Source organism: Rhinatrema bivittatum, chromosome 10, assembly GCF_901001135.1.
Source record: "Rhinatrema bivittatum chromosome 10, aRhiBiv1.1, whole genome shotgun sequence".
Taxonomy (NCBI): Eukaryota; Metazoa; Chordata; class Amphibia; order Gymnophiona; family Rhinatrematidae; genus Rhinatrema; species Rhinatrema bivittatum.
Genome location: NC_042624.1, coordinates 35,995,194 through 36,019,798, shown reverse-complemented (window position 1 = coordinate 36,019,798; position 24,605 = coordinate 35,995,194). Strand labels below are relative to the sequence as shown.

At 50.7% G+C, this 24,605-nt stretch overlaps 1 protein-coding gene across 6 annotated transcripts in view; it reads right to left on the bottom strand.

The window, feature by feature from the left end:
- PTBP2 (polypyrimidine tract binding protein 2) overlaps nucleotides 1–24,605 on the bottom strand; it is a 308,274-nt gene that overhangs the window by 143,219 nt on the left and 140,450 nt on the right. For all 6 annotated transcript variants that reach the window (XM_029618929.1, XM_029618930.1, XM_029618933.1 and 3 more), the window contains one exon: nucleotides 12,615–12,787. In XM_029618929.1, coding sequence (XP_029474789.1) covers nucleotides 12,615–12,787 — 173 coding nt within the window. The remainder of the gene's footprint in view (nucleotides 1–12,614; nucleotides 12,788–24,605) is intronic.

Here is a 24,605-nt window from a genome sequence, read left to right as displayed (position 1 = left end):
GAGTGCCGCCTGCTAGAAAAAATACCGGTCCCTGCTGCAGGAGCCGAGGAAGATGACTCAGGCGTAACGGTCCGTCCACTGCCATGTGAAGCAGGTCTGCAAACCAAGGACGACGCGGCCACTCCGGAGCTACCAGAATCACGGGACCGCTGTGAGTTTCTATCCTGCGGAGTATCTTGCCCACTAAGGGCCAGGGAGGAAAAACATAGAGCAGTTGATCTGCCGGCCACGGCAGCGCTAGAGCATCCACCCCCTCCGCACCGCGCTCCCTTCTGCGACTGAAGAAGCGAGGGGCCTTGGCGTTGAGGGCGGTTGCCATCAAGTCCAGTCGCGGCGTTCCCCAACGGCGAACCAGGAGCGTCATCGCCTCGTCGGAAAGGGACCATTCGCTGGGGTCCAACCACTGACGACTCAGGTAATCCGCTTGCACGTTGTCCAAGCCGGCGATGTGGGAGGCCGCGAGCCGAACCAGATGAAGTTCCGCCCAGTTCATCAGGAGCGTGGTTTCGGCGGAGACCTGTTCGCTCCTCGTCCCGCCTTGACGATTGATGTACGCCTCCGTGGTGGCGTTGTCCGAAAGAACCCGTACCTCTCGGTTCCGAATCAGGGGGAGGAAACGTCGAAGTGCGAGGCGTACTGCTCTGGTCTCCAGACGATTGATCGGCCACCTCGCCTCCTCCGGGGACCACGTCCCCTGTGTGGCGCTTCGTTCGCAGACCGCGCCCCACCCCACGAGGCTGGCGTCGGTGGTCACGATTACCCAAGAGGGAACGTCGAGGGAGACGCCTCGGGCCAGGTGAGCCGGGACCAGCCACCACTTCAGACTGTCTCGAGCTGACTGGGGGAGGGGTAGAACCACCTGATACTCCTGTGACACCGGTTTCCATCGCGACAGCAGGGACGCCTGCAGTGGACGTAGATGAGCAAACGCCCAGGGCACCATGTCAATGGTGGACGCCATCACTCCCAGAAGCTGTAGATAATTCCAAGCGGTGGGTTCCGACAAAGACGCGAACTGACGGACGTGCTCCCTCAAGGAGAATGCCTTGTCCGCCCGCAGGAAGACCATGCCTTGCTGAGTGTCGAAGGTCGCCCCCAGAAAATCCAAGCGTTGGGATGGGACGAGGGAACTCTTGGGGAGATTCACAACCCAGCCCAGAGAGCGAAGCATCTCCAAGACTCTGGCCACCGAGGCCTGTCCATGCGAGAAGGACTTCGCCCGCATCAGCCAGTCGTCCAGGTAGGGGTGCACTAAGATCCCCTCCCGCCGGAGGGCCGCCACCACCACCACCATGATCTTGGTGAAGGTCCGCGGAGCCGTTGCGAGCCCGAAGGGTAGGGCCTAAAACTGAAAGTGCTGACCGAGGATCTTGAAACGTAGATCCCTGGTCCGGACGTATCGGAATGTGCAGATACGCCTCCGTCAGATCCAGGAAAGCCAGAAACTCCCCCTGGTGTACCGCAGCAATCACTGAACGCAGCGTCTCCATGCGGAATCGGTTGACCCGCAGAGAGCGGTTCACTTCCTTCAGATCCAGTATGGGCCGGAACGAGCCGTCCTTTTTGGGAACCACGAAGTAGATGGAATAATGGCCCGAGCCCACCTCGGCAAAAGGAACGGGAACGATAGCCTCTATGGCTTGCAGACGGTCTAGTGTCTGTTGAACCGCCATCCGTTTGAGGTCGGAGCCGCACGGAGAGAAGAGAAATCTGTCCTGAGGAAGACGGACAAATTCCAAGGCGTAACCGTATTGGATGGTGTCCAGGACCCACTGATCTGAAGTAATCTTCACCCACTCCTCGACGAAATCTGTGAGTCAGCCCCCGATGGGCGGACAGGAGGAGTGGGTCGGTCTGGCATCATTGGGTAGATTTGCCGGGGGGGTTCCCCTGGCCCGAGCCCTCTCTCGCGGGCCTCTGCCCACAAAAGGACCGCGACCACGGTTGGGATCTACTGGGAGCAGTGCGAGGATTGGACTGCCGGTAGGATCTATAGCGTCGCTGTGCTCGAGCCCTGGTTCTGGTGGAGGCAAACGGCCTATAAGGCCTCTGCCGATCTTCGGGTAGACGATGCACTGCATTTTCCCCCAGTGACTTCATGATCTGATCCAGGTCGTTCCCAAAAAGAAACTTCCCACGAAAAGGAAGGGATCCCAGGCTCGATTTGGAGGAGGCGTCCGCAGACCAATTCCGGAGCCACAGGAGGCGACGAGCCGCCACCACCAACACCATGGAGCGGACCAGAACGCGAAAAAGGTCATACAGAGCATCCGCCCAGTAAGCGATGGCAGATTCCAGGCTGTCGGCCTGAGCTGCTTCTTCCGGAGGCAACTGTTGCGACGTCAGGAGTTGCTGGACCCAGAGCAGACTAGCCCTCTGGGTCAAAGAACTGCACATGACAGCTCGCATCCCTAGGGCCGAAACCTCAAACACCCTCTTGAGGAATGTCTCCAATTTGCGGTCCTGTGTGTCCCGTAGGGCCGTCCCGCCCGTCACCAGGATCGTAGTTCGCTTAGTCACCGCTGAGACCGCCGAGTCTACCTTAGGGAAACGGATGAGATCTAAGAAATCCTCAGGCAAGGGATATAATTTTTTCCATGGCCCGGGTGACCCTCAATGCCGCTTCAGGGACGTCCCATTCCCCCGTGAGGAGCTGGAGAAAAGACTCATGGACCGGGAAAGCTTTAGCCCTAGGCCTAAGGGCGGCCAGGACCGGGTCCCCTTTCTTGGAGCATGTTGCGACCGCCGGAGCCACAGGCGCCGGGGGGTCCAGTGGAGGATCCAGATCTAGCTCTTGAAGGGTCTGGTGGAGCAGGTCTTCTAGTTCCTCCTTATGGAAGATCCGCAAGGCTCGCGGGTCGTCGCCCTCCGTTTGCCCCTCCAATTGTGCCGGATCCGGAGGGCCCGAAGGGTCACGGCCCAAAGGGGGAGCCGCTCCCGCCACTAGAGGCTGGGATGGCAAAGCCGAGGAGCTTGTGGCTGGCCCAGCCGAGGACAGGGGCCCGGCGGCCGGAAACGAGAGCTTGGGAACAGGAGGCCCTGAGGGGGCTCCCCCCGGCTCTGTCAGGCCCTGCAGGTAAGCCGTGTGCATCTTTAAAATGAAGTCCGGGGAAAAAAACGGCAGGCTGGCTGAAGTCGCAGCCGCAGGGGCCCCTTGCGGTGGTCGGGCCGGTAGAGCTTCCTCTGGGCTTCGGTGCAGGCGGGGGGCGCCCCGAACTGCGTCTGTTTCCTCCGGAGCGTGTTCTGAAGGAAACTCCCGCTCCAAAATGGCCGCCGTTCCCGCCATTGGCGAGGACGTGGCCGGCCCGCTCATCCCTGGCTGTGGTGAGGAGGGCGCTGGGCGCGAACCCGAGCCACGCGAACCACCTTCCCCTTCAGGGAGGCAGCGCGGGCAAACTCCCTCCTTTGAAAAACGAGACCCTGCCTCACCGCAGGTCTCGCAGCGGGAAAAGCGCGGCATGAAGCCGCTATGAGAAATCGCCTCGGGGGGGGGGCCAAAAAGGAAGCGCACCGCGGGGGGGCCGAAAGGCCGACACAACCCGCCTGACAGATCCGTAGGCGCCGGCGGGAAAAACCGCTAGCGGCGCGCCCAGGCCCGAGATAGCGTTCGCCGGGCCACAGGACCGTCAAGGACCGCGTGAGCGAGCCGGGTGTACCGGCAAACGCCGACAAGTGAAGAGAAAAGCTGCAAGAAAAACCACACAGAAAATAACACTTACCCCAAACGTAGGAAAGTGACACTGCAGGAGGAGGCCGAACAGAGAAGCACGCCTCCTCAAATCACTGACAGAATAAAAACTTTTTTTTTTTTTCTCAATTAACTTGATCCAAATTGTTAGCTAGCAAACAAAAGACAGGTAGAACTCAAAGAAAAGTAGAAAGAGACTCAAAAACCTGTCAGACTGGGGAAGCACTGTTTCCCCAACTCACATCTGCTGGAGTCAGAAAGATACTGAGCTCCAGCAGAGGGTGAGCTGGTATAGGAGGCAGAGCCCTCGAGCTCTGTTCTGACTCCATCTGCTGGACGGGGGACATAACCCACCGTCTGGACTGATCCTGGTACGTACAGGGAATATCATATTCAAACCGCCTAATATGTTCCTAACAAACAGGCTCAACTTACATACAGCTCAATACTGTAAGGTGCGGTTGGAGATTAACTCGCTGTGGGCGCACAATTGGGACGCGTTAAGGCGATCCTGCGATACAGTCTCCAGTTTCACGCGTCCTTAGCGCTTCTTGAAACCGACCCGTAACCTTTCCCGCACGCATGTAAATGATATGTAAATGAACGAATTAGCTATTTAATGAACGAATTAGCTATTCCCTCCGATACTGTGACGCGCGCTCTATCGCTTTTTTTCCCTGCCGATTTGCCGCGCGTTTAACCTGTTAGTTTACCGCCTACCCCTACCCCTGCGTTAGAGGCAGGAGTAAGGGTAAGCGGCAAACTTTCCCCCAGCCCCCGCTCACCTGCCCTGGCCGCGTCCATGGGTGCCGGTCTCCGGGGTAGCCCCAGTTCTCTCCCTCCTCCCAAAGCAAAAAAAAGTGAAAAAAAAATCCAATGCAGCCCCACTTCGGCAGCTCCCCTTCGGCAGCCCCCCTTCGGCGGAGACGGCAGTGTAAAGCGAGACGGACCACGGCGGACCTTCGGTGGAGACGGCACTGTAAAGCGAGACAGACCGCGGCGCAAAGAGAGGAGGAGAGAGAAGACGCAACTTACTCCAGCCAGCCAGCCCTCCTCCGGACAGCGGCTCCTCTGCCTCCCAGCTGCCGGCGAAGATAGACGCCCGAACGGGTAGGCCCCTCGTGCAATTTGACCTCAAGGCGTGACGTCGCTGCCGTCACGCCTTGAAAAGAATAAAACCGCTCTTCCATTTTCAGGACTTTCGAACTATACTACAAGCAATAATCTTCGCAAAATTAGATTATTGCAACGCCATCCTCCTGTGCCTTCCATCTTCATACACCAAACCCCTACAGATGGTACAAAACACAGCTGCAAGAATTCTCACAAACTCCAAAAGAAGAGATCACATTTCACCCATCTTAAAAAATCTTCACTGGCTACCCATCCACTTCAGAATCATCTACAAGTCCATCACCATCATATACAAGTCCATCCATCACCTAATAGCTCTGGACCTTCAATATCCGTTTAGCCTACATGTCTCTCAAAGACCAACCAGAGAAGCCTACAGAGGATCCCTCCAGGTACCGAACACAAAATCCACCAGGAATACAACATCAAGAGACCGGGCTTTCTCGACTGCCGGACCCTCACTTTGGAACTCCATCCCTGCGAATCTGCGCAAGAACCTAGTCTACCAACGTTTCGAAAAAGATTGAAGACTTGGTTATTTAAACAAGCCTTCCCTGACAACACTTAACCACCTCCATTTCCTCCAAAATAATGTAGCCACCTGGCACTGTAAATAATTATTAACTTATGTTAACCTATACTGCTATTTTCTCCTTCTCCCAGTTCTATTACCTTGTTTCATTGTAACTGCAACCCTGATGCACCAAGTTCAAATTTTATCGTTCTATGCACCCCCTGTTATAATGTAAACCGGCATGATGTGATCTGCTCATGAATGCCGGTATAGAAAAAACCTAAATAAATAAAATAAAAAATAAATACTACACGATGATCTGGGTCATTTTTGTTTTACGGTTTGGTTGAAGTGAAGTTATTCTTCTGCAGCTATTTTCACTTTGCTTCAGGCCCAGAGATTTTCTACATCTCTAGCTTATGTTAGGGTTTGGCATGTTCGAGAGCCGGTGTGAGGAACGAGGTTCTCAGCCTCTTAAATTTGAAATTCCACTGATATTAGCATTTTTGCAGGAGTTCCTGCACCCACTCATTTAGAATATCTGACTAAAATTCTGTTCCCACACTGAATACAATTCTGTTACCACACTGAATACAATCATTTCAAATGTATGCTCATCTGCTTCCAGTTGACCACTGTAACTGTCAAACAAGTTTATTACTATGTCCATTTGACAAATTTGCCTACAACCTCCTTCACTTTCATCCCTCATCTCACCCCCACTTTCACTGAGATCACACTATGATTCACAAGATTAATCTTGAGTTCATCAAGCCCTCTTCCTCTCCAGAAGCTGTATCTGAACTAATACCACCCAGCTCCTCAATTCTATCTTTCCTACAGTAATGCCCTGCATCTGCCAAATTCTCAGTCTATCGCTTTCCACTCTAACCATTCATACTGCTTTCACAACATGCTGTGATCACACACTCCTCAAAAAAACCCCAATACAGAACAAAACCACACCTTTCTATTGTTTGCCCTTTTTGCATCCAGACTTCTTCAATGTGTTGTTTATCTCTGTTGTCTTGACTCTTCTACATCTCAAGCCATTCTAAATCCATTCCAATTTGGTTTCTGGCCTCTACATTCTATAAAGCAGACCTTGCCAAATTCTCCAGCAACCTCTTTACAGCCCAAAACAGGAGCATTCATTTCATCATTATCCTGCTTTACCTATCTGCTGCTTTTAATTTTACTAATCACACCTGCTCCTTGACACTGGTCCTTTACTTGGATTTTCGGACTCTGTTCTATCTTATGTGCTCAGCTTTGCTTGTCACTAAGATGTTTGCTCAATTTTTCTAGCATAGTTATGAGAGTGGGTATTTTTGGAATCTTCCCCTTGCTTTATCCTCACCTTTTTGAGGGAAACCTTCTGGGGAGTATAAAAATCTCCTTGAGCTTGTGATTTGAGTCTTTGCACCACCAGATGGATTAACCAGAAGGAAAGGCATTTTCTTTGCTTCAAAGTAGAGGTGACAAGGAGTAGATTTTGAAGATTTAAGGATTTTGATACTTTTGGAATAGAACCAGTTTGGAGCAGAACCAGTTCATAACAGAAGGGAATAATCTGAAGTCTGAAAGGGCTGGGTTCGGGTTTTTTCTTTTTGCCTTTACTAAAAAGTCATCAGCAAGGGTGAAGAGGGTTGACATTTTTGGACATTCAATAGGAGTTGTTGGATCTATTTGATACTGAAGGCTAGTTTTTTGAACAAGGGGTTTTGTCACCTTATCCCATTGTTTGGATGCTTGAAATACAATAGGACTATCCTATCCATCAAGGGGAAGGAATATTGGAGATGGATGCTTGTGCAGGGGAGAGAAGAACACCAAGGAGGAGTATCATGGACAAGGAGACCATAGTTTCTCTCACACTGATTTTGCTAATACTGTTTCTTTTTTTCCAATTTTTGCATGATTTTTTATTTTTAAACTGAATTAAAAAAATTTTGAACACCAGTGCTGGACTTTATGATTTGTTTTCCTCAGGGGATACTAAGACTACAAGTGGAGAGTACAAGTTTATTTTTATTTTTTTTGGTCTCCTTCTCCCTCTTGGAGGACAACCCTGCCCAGTGACTAAGACAGCGACTTGGGACTAAATGAGATGTCCACAGACATGAAAACAGCAAGGACCCAGGAGGTTAAGCTTCCCCTCCGCTGGATGGACCCTGGCATTGTTGCTCTCCGGGAGCAGCCAGCAAGCCAATCAGGGGTCCCACTATACTTTGTTTGCCTCTTACTACTCCCAACACACTTTTAGTGTATCTACTGGTGAAGCCTCCTCCACCACTATCCCGTATTATTAGGGTGCATCAGGCTTCTGTTCTCTCACTACACTCATTCTATTTTGTGATTTCATCTCTTCCCATGGCATTCAGTACCATCATTATACCAGATCTTTTTCTGCACCAGACATTTCAACAAGAATCCAGACATAAATCTCAGCCTGCTTTTCTGACCTACTCTCAAAACCTCCCGAGTCTTTCTGAACACACTAAACAGAGCTGTGAAATGTGCAGTCAGCCCATTCTTGTGCTCTTTTAGCATCCTGAGATATATACCATTTGATTCCATAACTTTATACACATTTGTCTAAATACTTGAAGTGCAATCCAACTCTGTTATAAGATTTATAATCATCCTACACTTAATGCCATTTCTGTCATCTTCCCCATCTTCTGTAAATACTAAGCAAAAAATTTCTGCTTTTAGTCAGTCATTTTTGTAAATCCTTTCTCCCTTTATCTTACTTACAAGCCGTTAAGCCCGTTTAACGGGCTACATAAAATTTTTTTTTCAGTCCATTTTCGAACACAGCACCCTTCTACAGTTTTTCTCCCTCACTCCCCCTTCCCTTCGTTCACTCACCCCCTTCCCTCCACTCAGTCTAACTCACCCTCTGTCTCCCACTGCCTCCTTCCCCTCTCACCTCCCTCCCCTTCCCTCAGTCACTCCCACCTCCCTCCCCTTCCCTCAGTCACTCCCCACCCTCTCTCAATCCCATCTCCTCTCCCTCAGCCCTCTTCCACTCCTTTTCTCTGCTCCACTTCTTACCCTTCCACTTACTCACATCCCTCTGTCTCTCATCGCCCCCTCATTCTCCCTCATTCTCCGTCTCCCCTCACTCTTCCCCACCTCTCCCACCCCCTACCTCCCTCCCACACACTTACCCACTCCTCCCTCCCTCTCACTCAGTCCCCTCCCTCTCACTCTCTCCCTCTCACTCAGTCCCTCCCTTTCACTCTCTCCTCCCTCACTACTGGCTGCCGCTGCCGCTCGCCGCCGCTCCTCCCGCTCAACGCCGCCATATTGATATTGATATTGATAATTTTCCTAATAAATACGAAGTAGGCCTTTTCAAATCGCAATCTCTACAAATCTGCCTTATCTATACCCCCCCTGGTCTACTAGACAAAGACCCTTCCCCCCTCATCGAATTCCTCACTATCTCCCTATCTCCCGACATCCCCACTATACTCCTTGGTGACTTTAACCTTCATGTCGATTCCGTTCCACAATCCCCAGCATGCGAAGCCTTCATCTCCTCTTTAGACGCTATGGGCCTCACCCAACTCATCCACTCCCCTACCCACAGAGCTGGTCATACCCTCGACCTCATCTTCACCAACGCTCTCATCAATGTCATCCATTCCCCTTCATGCCTCCCTGTACCCTGGTCCGACCACTCCATCATCAACACAACCCTCGCTCTACAAACCCCATCCACATCCGCTCCCTCTCAGCCTAAATCCTTTCAATTTCGTAAAGCCTGCCCCTTAGACACACTTGCCACGGCTTGCTCCAACATACCAAATCACATTGACCTGGAGACAGCTGATAGTGCCATATCCTCCTGGACAGAAACTACTCAAAAAATCGCTAACAAGTTATGCCCAGTCATTCGGAAAACAATCACACAAACCAAAGCATCCAAAAAACCCTGGTACACCCAGACACTGAAAATCCAAAAAACCCAGCTCAGAGCTGCAGAAAGACACTGGCGCAAACACCCCACTCCTGCCTCGAAAACCATCTATTACCAACTCATGCATACTTACAGAAATGCCATTCAAAAAACTAAAAAAGAATACTATGCCAAAAAAATTCACCACCTCCAATTCAACCCTAAGGCACTATTCACCCTAGTCTCTAATCTCACCAAACCCAACGTGCCTTCACTCCAAATCCCCCCTTCACAGACACGATGCAATGAAATTGCCCTCTTCTTCAAGAACAAAATATCCAACATCACTGCCAAGTTTAACCCTAACTCCAAAAATTCCCCCAACACCAATAGTATAACCCCCTCCACCCCACACACTCCCACCTATCTCTCTTCATTCGATCCCTCCTCTACCCTAGAAATAGAAAACATTTTAAAAAAGATGAGACCCTCGTCCCACCCCTCAGAAACTATCCCCACTAAACTCCTACTCACTATTCCAAAAACAATAGCCACCTCACTCTCCAAAATCGTGAACTGTTCCCTGGAACACGGCATGGTCCCTACCTCCCTGAAACAAGCCGTGGTCAAACCCATCCTAAAAAAACCTTCCCTCGATCCCGCCAACCTAGCTAACCTACGCCCCATTTCCAATCTCCCATTCCTCTCCAAAATCATTGAAAAATTAGTTAACTCCCGCCTCTCCAACCACCTCGAACAATCTAACATACTCCCACCAACACAATATGGTTTCCGAAAACACCTCAGTTCGGAATCCCTACTCCTCTCACTTACAGACACTATCATCAAAGGCATGGATGCCGGCAACTCCTACCTCATTGCCATGCTAGATATCTCCGCCGCATTCGATACAGTAAATCATAACATCCTCATCAACACTCTCATTAGCATAGGAATCACAGGTACCGCCCTCTCCTGGATAAAGTCCTTTCTCCAAAACCGTACATACACAGTCCTCACTGACAACTTCTCATCCCCCCCTGTTAATCTCGACTGTGGCGTCCCTCAAGGATCCTCTCTCTCATCCACCCTATTCAACATTTATATGCTCCCCCTCACAAACCTCCTCTCCAACCTAGGTATTACACACTTCATCTACGCAGATGATGTGCAAATCCTCATACCCTTCACTAATTCTGTACTCACTGCTCTCCAAAAATGGAACACCATCCTCACCTCCATAAACCAACTCCTCACCGATATGCACCTAGCCCTTAACCCGCAAAAAACTGAACTCCTCCTCATCTCCTCCAAACATGCTTCCATACCCTTTCCCTCCACCCTCCACCCCCCTAACTGTTTCTCTGACAAAAGAAACCTGGGGGTCATACTTGACAACCAACTAACATTCAAACCATATATCAAATCTATCCTTAGCAGCTGCTACTTCAAACTACAAACCCTCAAAAAACTCAAACCCCTTCTCTACTTCTCTGATTTCCGCACAGTACTTCAATCTATAATTTTCTCAAAGATTGATTACTGTAATGCACTCCTACTTGGTCTCCCTGCTACCCACATCAAACCTCTACAACTCCTTCAAAACGCTACTGCACGCATTCTTACTAATGCCAACAAAAAAGACCACATCACTCCCACCCTCTTCAACCTCCACTGGCTTCCCATCCGCTCTCGTATAATTTACAAAACCCTTACCCTCATACACAAAAGCATTACTAACGAACATTACAACTGGCTAAACCCACCTTTCTCCCCTCGCACCTCTACAAGACCCACTCGCTCCTCCCTCCATGGAACCCTTATTCCCCCCTCCATAAAATCCACTAAACTCATCTCCACCACCAATAGGGCCCTCTCCCTCGCAGGCCCCTCCCTCTGGAATTCCATGCCCCTCGACCTACGCACAGAAACCTCTACACCCACTTTCAAAAAGAAACTCAAAACCTGGCTCTTCCTCCAAGCTTACCCCCAATCATCATCATTTCCTACTAACACCATAACCCACACACCATCTCTCGCCAACACCCCACCACAGGACCTACACCCTACACCTTCCCCCCCTAAGGAACTACAAACCTAAAAAATTGCCACTCAGCACATCCGCTTACATCTTCCCACCCCAACTATTGTCATCCTGCGCTTATCAATCTTGTATATAACCTGTGTACACATCAATTGTTCCTTGTACCCCGGTATATAACCTGTGTACACATCAATTGTTCCTGGTACCCCTGTACATAACTTCTCCTTATGTATCCACCCACCATTCCCCCTCCACTTATCCTTTGTCTCGTCTACCCTGATCCCTCCCCTCCTTATCTACTCATTTATTGTATTTTACCTTTATAGTTATTTACTATGTTACTTTGTTTATGTTACACAATGTTCCATGTAAAGGCTTTGCCTATATATCCTTGGTTGTAAGTTATCTGTAAACCGGCACGATGTGCAAACGGTTGCCGGTATATAAAACAAAATAAAATAAAATAAATAAATATTCAGCTGATGCTCGCTGAGACCGACGTGCTTGCCCGCACATGCGCAGTAGAGCTGCTCTCTACTGCGCATTCGCGGCACTTCGGTCAAGCTTCATTTATTAGGTTGATTCCCCCCTTTTTTTGTCTCAGCTTCATACATCTAAAGAATTTTTGTCATCTCTTCCTTTCATCAAATGGGCAAGTTTCTACTTTGTTTGCAACTTTGTTCATCTAACTGCCCTGGTCAGTAAAGGATATTTTCTGACTACACTTGAGATAGAAATTTGAAGTCAATGACCTTCTTCTGAGACACAGTAAGGAAAATAGACACAGTAAAATCAAAGAAATATTAGTCATGGATGAAAGATGATCCAAAGTTTGGTAGGGCTGCTTGCTTCTATAGACCCGCTGAAAAAAAACTTGCTGAATTGGTGAGGCAGGAGACATCAAAAATATACTAAAAAGAAACTTAACTAAGAAAAAATTAAGCTTGGCAAGAGAGTCACAGTTAGAGAAAGGGTCCTCTCAAACACCGTGAAGCAAAAGGAAGAAACGCGTGGACAAAGAGAAGCTAGGGGAGCCGCAGGGCTCTTGCAGCAGAGAAAGGCTTTCATTTTTCCAAAGAGCTATGCAAATTTATCGATTCACTACCAGTGCGTGATCACGTGACCCATTTTCTGTGACTAGATGAACTTACTTGTCTTCACAGAAAATAAGTTATATCTAAAAGCTTTTGAATCCAAAACAGTTACATGATTTACAATCACAGCAAAAACATGCAAAACAATACTTATTAGGTGGATACATTTTCAGTATACAGCCACTGTATAAATCTACCTATATTATACAATGCTCACGTAATTAAATTACCTGGTTTTTTCCTTTCAGCATGAGGATGTTAGTTACCTTACCAAAAGGTAAACCTAAAGCAATAACTTCTGTTTCTGTAACTTCATTAGGTAATTTCCGGATATGAAGGACACGAGATGGAGTACCATCCATTTTATCATCTCCTTTGAACTTCTTGCTATCATTACCATTGGCTGAAAGATATTTAAGTTAGATTTTAATTCCAAATTCCTATTTGATACATCACATAATAGACATTAGCAAAGTATAATCTGGAAAACTGTTCAAACAATCCAAAGTATAAAAAGGGTAAAGAAATCTTTTCAGTTTGAAGAAAAAAAAAATGAAAACTGGAGAAATGACTTACCTGATAATTTCGTTTTCCTTAGTGTAGACAGATGGACTCAGGACCAATGGGTATAGTGTACTCCTGTTAGCAGTTGGAGACGGATCAGATTTCAATCTGACATCAGCCCCTAGTACATATACCCCTGCAGGAAGTGCAGCTCCTCAGTATTCTTCCTTGCAAAGCATTGTGGATATATGTGTGACTGACTGATTGATTAACTTAATATGATTAACTTAGGTACCTTTTGTTAGAACGTTAAAACTTGATTAACTTGATTAACTTGAACTGGTTGGTTGACTATAGCTGGAGACCGCCAGTGTGCCCAACCGGAAAGCGTCGACACCCGGCAGGGTAGATGCCCTAGGTAAATGAAAGCATGGCTTACCCTTGAATCGTTGAAGGACCATGTATAGTGGCAGCCGAGGGTGGGCTGCTGAGTCCATCTGTCTACACTAAGGAAAACGAAATTATCAGGTAAGTAATTTCTCCATTTCCTAGCGTGTAGCAGATGGACTCAGGACCAATGGGATGTATAAAAGCTACTCCCGAACTGGGTGGGAGGCTGCCCGACGTCCCTTAAGGATTGCTCTTGCAAATGCTGTGTCCTCCCGAGCCTGAACATCCAGACGATAGAATCTGGAGAAGGTATGGATGGAGGACCACGTTGCCGCCCTGCAGATCTCGGCAGGTGACAGCATTCTAGTTTCTGTCCAGGAAACCGCCTGGGCTCTGGTGGAATGGGCCTTGACCTGTAGAGGTGGTGGTTTTCCCGCTTCTACGGAGGCCGCCTTGATGACTTCCTTGATCCAGCGGGCGGTGGTTGCCCGCGAGGCCGCTTCCCCTTGTCTCTTTCCGCTGTGAAGGATGAAAAGGTGGTCCCGTCTTTCGTACTGGTTCCGACATTTCCAGATATCTGGATAGGAGTCTGCCGATGTCGAGATGGCGCAGACTACGGGCTTCTTCCAACCTCTTCAAGCCGTCCATCGCAGGTAGTGAGATGGTTTGGTTACGGTGGAAGTGTGAGACCACTTTGGGGAGGAAGGAAGGAACCTTGCGTAGCTGAATGGTCCCCGGGGTGAGTCTGAGGAATGGCTCACGGCAGGACAGGGCCTGTAGCTCTGAGATGCGGCGGGCCGAGCACACGGCCAGCAAGAACACCGTCTTCAAGGTTAACAGACGGAGGGACAGGCCTCGGAGGGGTCTGAAAGCGGATCCCGCTAGGAATTCCAAGACGAGGTTGAGGTTCCACAGGGGCACTGGCCACTTTAGTGGTGGGCGAATGTGTTTGACTCCTTTCAGGAAGCGTGATACATCTGGGTGCAAGGCTATGCTGTTGCCCTCGCTCCTGGAGCCTAGCATGACAATGCGGCCACCTGTACCTTGATGGAGTTGAGGGACAGACCCTTCTGTAGTCCGTTCTGTAAGAATTCCAGGATCACCGGAACTTTAGAGGAACGTGATTTGACATTGTGGTCTTCGCACCAGGCCTCAAAGACTCTCCAGATCCTTATGTATGTTAGAGATGTGGAGAATTTGCGTGCTCGGAGGAGAGTATCTATTACTGCCCCTGAGTATACCCTCTTTCTCAGGCGGGCCCTCTCAATGGCCAGACCGTAAGAGAGAATTGAGCTGGGTACTCGTGGAGGATGGGACCTTGTTGTAGCAGGTCTCTGTGTGGAGGCAGGGGTAGTGAATTCCCTGCCAGTAGTCTTCTCATGTCTGCGTACCAGGGTCTTCTTGGCCAGTCCGGGGCCACCTGAAGAACCAGTCCCCTGTGCCGCTGAATCTTGTGAATGATTGCGCCCAGCAAGGGCCACGGCGGAAAGGCGTATAGCAGGGTCCCCGGTGGCCAGGCCTATACCAGGGCGTCGATCCCCTGGGACTGCGGATCTCGCCTGCGGCTGAAGTATCTGGGTACTTGAGCGTTGGATCTGTTTGCTAGAAGATCCATGTCTGGAGTCCCCCACCAATTCACTATCATCTTGAAGGCTGTGGGTGACAGCTTCCATTCTCCTGGGTTTAGGCTTTCCCTGCTGAGGAAGTCTGCCGTGGTGTTGTTCTTCCCGGCGATGTGGACGGCGGAGATGTCCTGGAGATTTGCTTCCGCCCAAGCCATCAGAGGGTCTATTTCTAAGGACACCTGTTGGCTTCTGGTTCCGCCCTGCTGGTTGATGTAGGCAACCGTCATGGCATTGTCTGACATCACTCTGACCGCTTTGTCTCGAAGTCTGTGGGCGAACCGCAGGCAGGCTAATCTGACCGCCCGTGCTTCTAGGCGGTTGATGTTCCACCCCGTCTCTTCTTCATTCCACCGCCCTTGGGCGGTTAACTCTTCGCAGTGTGCTCCCCACCCGTGGAGGCTGGCATCTGTGGTGAGCAGGGTCCAAGTTGGGGAGGATAGTCTTGATCCCCGGCTCATGTGGCTGGTCTGTAGCCACCACCTTAGCTGGGTCCGGACTCTGCCTGGTAGTGGTAGACGTACGGAGTAGTTCTGGGATCATGGGCTCCACCGTGATAGGAGTGAGTGTTGCAGGGGCCTCATGTGGGCCCGCGCCTATGGCACCACTTCCAGTGTGGATGCCATTAGTCCGAGGACTTGCAGGTAATCCCATGCTGTGGGACGAGGGGCGCTCAGCAAGGTCTGGAGTCGGTCCCACAGCTTTGATCTCCTCTTGGGGGTCAGGCTGACCTTGTCTTCCTTGGTGTCGAATCAGACTCCTAGGTATTCCAGCGACTGCGAGGGCTGTAGGGAGCTCTTGTTTGTGTTGACTACCCATCCCAGGCTTTCCAGTAGAGCAATGACTCTGCTGGTTGCTTGGTGGCTTTCCTCTGGTGATTTTGCTCTGATCAGCCGATCGTCCAGGTAAGGATGAACGAGGATTCCTTCCTTCCTGAGTGTTGCCGCCACCACTACTATTACCTTAGTGAACGTCCGGGGTGCAGTGGCTAACCCGAAGGGTAGTGCCCGGAACTGGTAGTGACGATTCAGGACCTTGAATCGTAGGAAGCGCTGGTGTTCGTGATGAATTGGGATGTGTAAGTAGGCCTCCGACAGGTCCAGGGATGTAAGGAACTCTTCTGGCTGTATTGCACGTATGACCGATCGTAGGGTTTCCATGCGGAAGCGTGGGATCCTTAGGTGTCGGTTGACCGACTTGAGGTCCAGGATGGGCCTGAATGTACCCTCTTTCTTGGGCACGATGAAGTAAATGAAGTAATGTCCAGTATTTGTTTCCCGAGTAGGTACCGGGGTTATGGCCTCGAGGTCCAGAAGTCTGGTCAGTGTAGCTTCCACTGCCGCCCTCTTGCTGGGGTCGTGGCAGGGAGATTCCACGAACTTGTCCGGAGGAGTTCGAAGGAAGTCCAGGTAGTACCCTTCTCGGATGATGGCTAGGACCCACTTGTCTGAAGTTATCTCGACCCATCTGCGGTAGAATAGGGTTAGCCTGCCCTCTACGACTTCTTCCCTTGGATGGGTCGGCTGAATCTCATTGTGGGGTGCGGCTGGGGCCTGGACCCGAGCTGGTTCCCCCTCTTGTTGTGTTTGTTCCGAAAGGACTGGTTCCTGCCCGTAGGGCGGGGCGCTTGATAGTTGTTCTTGTAAGGGTTGAAGCGCTGTGAGCTTCTGCCTCTGGTGGACCTGGGAAAGGGGCGCTGGATTCTCTTTGCCTTGTCTTCCGGCAGACGAGGTAATGGGGAGTCACCCCATTTGTTAGCCAGTTTCTCTAGTTCGCTGCCGAACAGGAGGGATCCTTTGAAGGGCCTTCTCGTGAAGCATGTCTTGGAGGAGGCATCAGCCGACCAATTTTGAAGCCAGAGTTGTCTCCTGGCTGCCACTGTGGATGACACTCCTCTGGCTGCTGTGCGCACTAGATCGGAAGCCGCGTCAGTGAGGAATGATAGTGCTGATTCCATGAATTCTCCCGGGGTATTGTTCCTGGCTTGGGATAAACAGGAACGTGTCACCACGGTGCAGCAGGACGCAATTTGCAGGGACATGGCTGCCACCTCAAATGCTTGTTTTAGTATGGCTTCCAGGCGCCGGTCGTGTGCATCCTTGAGCGCCACTCCTCCATCCACTGGGATGGTAGTTCACTTAGCGACCGCGCAAACTATGGCATCCACTCTAGGGCACGCCAGAAGCTCCTTGGTTACTGGGTCCAGGGGGTACATGGCCGATAAGGCTCGACCCCCTTTGAATGAGGACTCCGGCGCATTCCACTCCAGATCAATTAGCTGTTGTGCCGCCTGTAGAAGAAAAAAATGGCGAGACGTCTGTCGAAGGCCCTCAAGCAGGAGGTTCTTTCTAGGTTCCCCCGGGGTGCCTTGGCCCGGGATAGCGAGTTCCGATAGGCATTGGGATACAAGGTCCGGAAGTTCATCCTTTGAGAAGAAGCGTCTCATGGTTCAGTGTGGCTCTGTCCCCGAGAGAAGTTCTCCCTCCTCAAGGGGCTCGACTTCTTCCTCGGAGAAATCCGTGTCCCCGTAGGCAGGGCTTCTGGGTGGTGGGAGCCTGTGCCTAGGCCTCGAGGGTCCTGGGGCATGAGGGTCTTCCGGTGTCGCATATGGCTAGTCCGCCCGGGGTTCAGTCTGCATCTTGACAAAGGCGTGAATCCCCTTGAATAACTCTACCCAGGAGATCGATGCTGGGTCTAGGTTGAGGGGTGCCTGTTCCCTGGGGGTCCCCGTCTGTGGGATGGACTCACTGGGGGCCTGCTAGGTCCGGGGTGCCCCCTGAGGAGCTAGCACTGGGCTCTGGATGGGACTGGCCCTGACCTGGATCTCCCAGGGCCTCCTCACAGTGTGCGCATAGGGCGTCTGCTTCCTCGCTCTGTGCGGCTCTGATGTGGCATGCTGGGCAGAGGCCTTGAGCTTTTATTCCTATTTCTGGAGGTGCCATTTCTGTGGACGCGTAAGCTCTTATGCACTCCATTGCGTCTGATATGTGCGCGCACATGTGTCTAGCCGTAGATGTGCGCCTTGTACTGTGCGCGTAAGTTATGCGCGTAAGGTTTTATGTGCGCCTAAGAATATGCGCACAAATAATTTTGTGCGCTTAGCCTAATTTGTGCGCTTGGATCGGGTGGCGGGCGGTGAACAAGGCTAAGATGGCGACGGCGAGCATGCGGGCAATATGGCAACCTCCTTGGAGGGTTTGCACGTGGGCAGACCCTGGAACAGCCGGGGCCTGGCCCTGCTAGGGCGGATCAACCCGGTGGCACAGATTCCGAACGCTGATCTGTGCTCCTCCTCGATCTTCGGAGACCGGATTAAGTAGAAGATTTATACCTTACCTTGTCTTCGGCGCTTCCCGGTTTTGCCCCGGGCGGTCTCCGGCTGCGGGAGGAGAGGGCAAATACCTTCACCGCTGCGCTCGAGGGGGTGCACCCGCTGCCTCTCAGCCGCGCCCGAGATCGGGGGCTAAGTCCTCGCCGTGATTCGGCCAACGGACCGAGGCTGCCTCTACGCTGCGCCCGAGGATTCGGGGGCAAAGTCCCTGCCGCGAATCGGCCACCGGACCGAGGCTCACCTCCGAGGGACCACGGAAATCACCTCGGGAAACTCAACTGGGGGAGGGACCTGAGGGTATCACCGCAGGAGTGCGGGGCTCGTCTTCAGGTAGGTTTCTTCTTTAAATTTCGGTTTTGTTCTTTAAATTTTGGTCTAACGCTCTGAGAGCGTGCAGATAGTCAGTCCCGATCTGCTATGGAGACGGAAAATACTGAGGAGCTGTACTTCCTGCAGGGGTATATGTACTAGGGGCTGACATCAGATTAAAATCTGATCCTTCTCCAACTGCTAACAGGAGTACACTATACCCATTGGTCCTGAGTCCATCTGCTACACGCTAGGAAATATAGTATTTTCCAACAAATTTTTAAGCCAAAGAATTTCTGAGAATTACATAGCCTTTCTGTTTAACTAAAATTGTTCATCCAACTTTTTAGTATGTTTGCTTATCGTAAACTCTGTTCTCCATAGATAGCAGGATGAATTAGCCATTACAATAAGTGACGTCATTTGGTGGCACCAAATGGACTTCTCTCCAAGCTATAGGGCTTTTAGCTCTACTGAGCATGTGCGGAAATTCCTATGCAGGTGTTGGCTTGAAAGCTTCCTCAGTCCATAACAGAGATAGGGAAGTAGGCAGTAGTCCATGGTTAATTCATCTTCTCTTTGGAAAACACCGTTTATTAGTAAGCAAACATGCTTTTTCTGTCGATAAGCAGGCTGAATTAGCCATTACATATGGGGAGGCAGAGGGTTGCAGTGGAGCATTTACTTTGTAAGAAACCTGCACTCCACCGTGGAGAGTGGACTACAGAGAGAAGAGATTTTGCAAAACTGTGTGTCCAAATCTATCAATTCTTGGTGTGTTATTGGACACTAACGGGACATAGAGAGGCGGATGAAGGACATGTCACAGCTTTGCAGAAATCTTCAATGGGCACCTCTCAGAAGTGGGCAATTAAGGAAGGCATGGCTCATTCATGAGTTATGAAAGTCTATAAGCTGAAGTCTAGCCAAGGCATAGCAGTGATGAATGCAATCTACTATCCAATGAAAGTTCTCTTTGCAACCTCAACTCCAAGATGGTTTGTGTCATAAGAAATGAAGAGCTGGTTCGACCAATGATGATGCTGAGTACAGCATTTGTAATGCACCAAAGCCTATTTGCAGTTTAGAGCAGGGGTTCCCAAACTTTTAGGAAACGTGGATCCCCTTTTCAGCCTCAAAAAGTTTTGCGGACACCATGCATGTCTCAGTTTTTGCATGATATAACAAAAGAAATAAATGATCGCACTCCAGAATCATTCACAATATGTAAAACGTAATATTAAATAATGCTTACTAACCTAAAGTGAATACAAAAGGAGGGAAATTTCCCAAGCTAATTTAAAAATTACCCTCATAACTGAAGAATGAAGCCAACAGTGGCTTCCGCCTCCCATTCCAGTTGCAATAGGGAAAGGAAGCAAGTTCAAAAAAGTTCCAGGTTGGCAACTCAGTGTAACCTGTGAGAGAATCAGCATCAGTACCTGCAAATCGGCAATCTAAATTCCAAAGGGAAACTGTCCAGGGAGATTCCTTTTGAAATATCAGGCTGGCGGGGGAGAAGGCAGTATTTTGTAGCTGTGTACTTTGCATCTGCTTTGAAACACATGTAAAGTACATGCATGAAAGTGTGCATGAAGATTTCAGAATTAATTCCCTGCATGAGCTTTCCCTCCCTCAATGTAACCCTGCTCCTTTTTTTCTCCACAGGTAAAAGTATGTATTGCTGTTCACAATGCAGGTACTTTTATACTTAGTGAAGAGAGTAACAATTATCAAAATGCTTTTCACAAGGCTATACAGGTGTTAACCCACATAAAAAAACAAGTTTGCTTACCGTAAATAGTGTTTTCCATAGATAGCAGGATGAATTAGCCATGCTCTCTGGGACTGTCCTCGCAGGCGGACTAACGCAGAATCCTCTCAAAGAATACAAAGCTGTGCTCTGTGCACCTGCACCGCTGTTCCCACACGATTCCCCTCCCCGTTCAGCTAAAGAAAACTTAAGCATACAGCGAACGAATAGGATAGAAATAGATAAGCTGCAATTCATTCTGCATCTACTAAAAACACCGTTTACATTAAGTAAATTTGCTTTTTTCCCCCATAGATAAGCAGGCTGAATTAGCCATGCTCTCTGGAAATCGCCAGCTGTGAATTCTAAAGCACACTATTCCTGCCGATCGTTCTTAGTATTGTATAAATTGGACTGTGTACGAAGGAATTAACGAAGTTTATGGACAGCTTAAGTTTTGGTTTGAAGCTCAATACTGCTTTTCCCCCACTGCTGCATCCGATTGAGTCTGCTTAAGTAGAGTGATGCGAAAGTGTGCAACAAGGACCATGTATGTGGCTGCTCTGCAGATATCTAAAATTGGTACATTTTTCAGGTGAGAAATGGAAGTCGCCGAGGCTCAGATTTGATATGCTTTCTCACCATCTGGGAGCTTATCATCATTCGTCGAGTAACAGAAGAGGATTAATTTGAATTGGTCGATTGAGTATAGCTGGAGACCGCCAGGGAGCTCAACCGGAAAGCGTCAACACCCAGCTGGGTGGAGACCTAGGTAAATGAAAAGGAGGCTTACCCTTGAATCATTTGCAATACCATGCGTGATGGCAGCCAAGGGCGGGCTGCTGAGTCCATCTGTCTACACTAAGGAAAACGAAATTATCAGGTAAGCAATTTCTCCATTTCCTAGCATGTAGCAGATGGACACAGAACCAATGGGATGTATAAAAGCTACTTCCGAACTGGGTGGGAGGCTGCCCGTGACCCACTCAGTATTGCCCTTGCAAATGCCGTGTCCTCCCGGGCCTGAACATCCAGACGGTAAAATCTGGAAAAGGTATGGATGGAGGACCATGTTGCCGCCCTGCAAATCTCGGCGGGTGACATCATTCTTGTTTCTGCCCAGGATGCTGCCTGGGCTCTGGTCGAATGGGCCTTGATCTGTAGAGGTGGAGGTTTCCCTGCTTCTATGTAGGCCACCTTGATGACTTCCCTTGATCCATCGGGCTATGGTTGCCCGCGAGGCTGCTTCCCCTAGTCTTTTACCGCTGTGAAGGACGAAAAGGTGGTCCGTCTTCCGTACGGGTTCTGACATTTCCAGGTATCTGGAAAGGATTCTGCCAACGTTGAGGTGACGCAGACTACGGGCTTCTTCCGAATTCTTCAGGGCTCCCGCCGACGGGAGCGAGATGGTCTGGTTCAGATGGAAGTGGGAGACCACTTTGGGAAGGAATGACGGTACCGTGTGCAGCTGGATGGATCCCAGAGTGAACCTAAGAAAGGGTTCACGGCAAGACAGCGCTTGTAGTTCAGATATGCGTCGCGCTGAACAAACTGCCAGTAGGAAGACAATCTTCAGGGTCAGCTGATGGAGTGATAGCCCTCGAAGAGGTCTGAAGGTGGTTCCCGATAGGAAGTCCAAGACGAGGTTGAGATTCCACAGAGGTACCGGCCACTTCAGAGGTGGACGAATGTGTTTGACTCCTTTCAGGAAACGTGACACATCCGGGTGAGAGGCTAGGCTATCGCTCTCGCCCCTGGTGCCGAAGCATGCCAGTGCTGCCACCTGTACCTTGATGGAGTTGAGGGATAGTCCTTTCTGGAGTCCGCTCTGTAGGAACTCCAGCATCACGGGAACTTTAAGTGAACATGTCTTGATGTCGTGATCTTCGCACTAGGCTTCAAATATTCTCCAGATCCTTATGTATGTCAACGATGTGGAGAACTTGCGTGCTCAGAGGAGGGTGTCTATTACCGCCCCCGAGTATCCGCTCTTCTTCAGGCGAGCCCTCTCAATGGCCAGACCGTAAGAGAGAATTGAGCTGGGTCCTCGTGGAAGATCGGACCCTGTTGTAGCAGGTCCCTGAGAGGGGGCAGGGGTAGAGGATTCCCTGCCAGCAGTCTTCTCATGTCTGCGTACCACGGTCTTCTTGGCCAATCCGGGGCCACCAGAAGAACTAGTCCCTTGTGTAGCTGTATCTTGTGAATGATTGCGCCCAAGAGGGGCCACGGCGGGAAGGCGTATAGTAGGGTCCCCCGTGGCCAGGCCTGCACCAGGGCATCGATCCCTTGGGATTGTAGATCCCGCTTGCGGCTGAAATATCTGGGTACTTGGGCGTTGGTTCTGTTTGCCAGCAGGTCCATTTCCGGTGTTCCCCACCGGTTTACTATCATCCGGAAGGCTGCGGGAGCCAGCTTCCATTCTCCTGGGTCTAGACTTTCTCTGCTGAGGAAGTCCGCCATGATGTTGTCCTTCCCGGCGATGTGGGCAGCGGAGATCTCCTGTAGATTTGCTTCCGCCCATGCCATCAGTGGGTTTATCTCCAGTGACACCTGTTGGCTTCTGGTTCCCCCTTGTCTGTTGATGTAGGCAACCGTTGTGGCGTTGTCGGACATCACCCTGACCGCTTTGCCTCGGACTCTTTGGGCGAACTGCAGGCAGGTGAGTCTGACTGCCCGCGCTTCTAGGCGATTGATGTTCCATCCTGCCTCTTCTGTGTTCCACTGCCCTTGGGCGGTTAATTCCACGCAGTGTGCTCCCCATCCCCGTAGGCTGGCATCTGTAGTTAGCAGAGTCCAGATTGGGGATGATAGTCTTGAGCCTCTGTTCATGTGGCTGGGCTGCAGCCACCAGTGTAGTTTGGTTCGAACTGTGCCCGGGAGGGCTAAGCGTACGGTGTAGTTGTGCCACCGTGGGTTCCAACGGGGCAGCAGTGAGTGTTGTAGAGGCCTCATGTGGGCCCTCGGCCAGGGGACCACTTCCAGTGTGGATGCCATCAGCCCAAGGCCTGCAGGTAATCCCATGCCGTGGGGCGAGGGTCGCTCATCCTTGTGGGAGTCAGGCTGACTTTGTCTTCCTTGGTGTCGAAGTGGACCCCCAAGTACTCCAACGATTGTGAGGGCTGCAGGGAACTCTTGTTCGTGTTGACCACCCATCCGAGGCTCTCCAGTAGAGAGTTGACTCTGTTGGTTGATTGGATGCTTTCCTCTGGTGACTTTGCCCTGATCAGCCAGTCGTCCAAGTAAGGATGTACGAGGACTCCTTCCTTCCGCAGTATTGCCGCCACTACCACTATCACCTTGGTGAACGTCCGTGGTGCTGTGGCTAGCCCGAAGGGTAGGGCCCGGAACTGGTAGTGATGGCCCAGGATCTTGAAACGTAGGTAACGCTGGTGTTCTGATGAATTGGGATGTGCAGGTACGCCTCTGACAGGTCCAGGGAGGTGAGGACCTCTCCCGGCTGTATTGCCTTTATTACGGATCTCAGGGTTTCCATGCAGAAGCGGGGGACCTTCAGGTATCGGTTTACGGATTTGAGGTCCAGGATTGGTCGGAACGTTCCCTCTTTCTTGGGAACGAGAAAGTATATGGAATAATGACCAGAGTTTATCTTCTGAGGAGGTACCGGAGTTATGGCCTCGAGGTTCAGTAGCCTGGCCAGTGTAACTTCCACTGCCGCCTTTTTGGTGGGGTCGTGGCAGGGGAACTCCACAAACTTGTCTGGGGGGGTGCGTATGAAGTCCAGGTAGTACCCTTCCCGGATGATGGCTAGGACCCACTTGTCCGAAGTTATCTCGACCCATCTTTGGTAGAATAGGGCCAGTCTGCCCCCTATGGCTTCCATTGGATGGGTCGGCTGATTCTCATTGCGGAGCACGGCCGGGCCCTGAGCCCGAGCTGTTTCACCTATTGTTGTGCTTGTTCCGAAAGGACTGGTTCCTGCCCGGAGGGCGGGGCGCCTGGTAGCTGCTCCTGTATGGGTTGAAGCGCTGCGAGCTTCTGCCCCTGGAGGCCCTGGAAGGCTGTCGCTGGGCTCTCCTTGACTTGTCTTCCGGAAGGCGCAGTACTGGGGATTCGCCCCATTTGCCCGCCATCTTTTCTAGATGCTGCCGAACAGAAGTGTTCCTTTGAAGGGCATCCTTGTGAGGCGTGTTTTGGAAGATAGGGTCGGCCGACCAGCTTCTGAGCCAGAGCTGTCTCCTGGCCGCCACCGCCGATGATACTCCTCTGGCCGCTGTGCGTACGAGGTCTGAGGCTGCATCCGTTAGAATGGATAGCGCTGGGTCCAGGATATCTCCCAGGGTGCCGTTCCTGG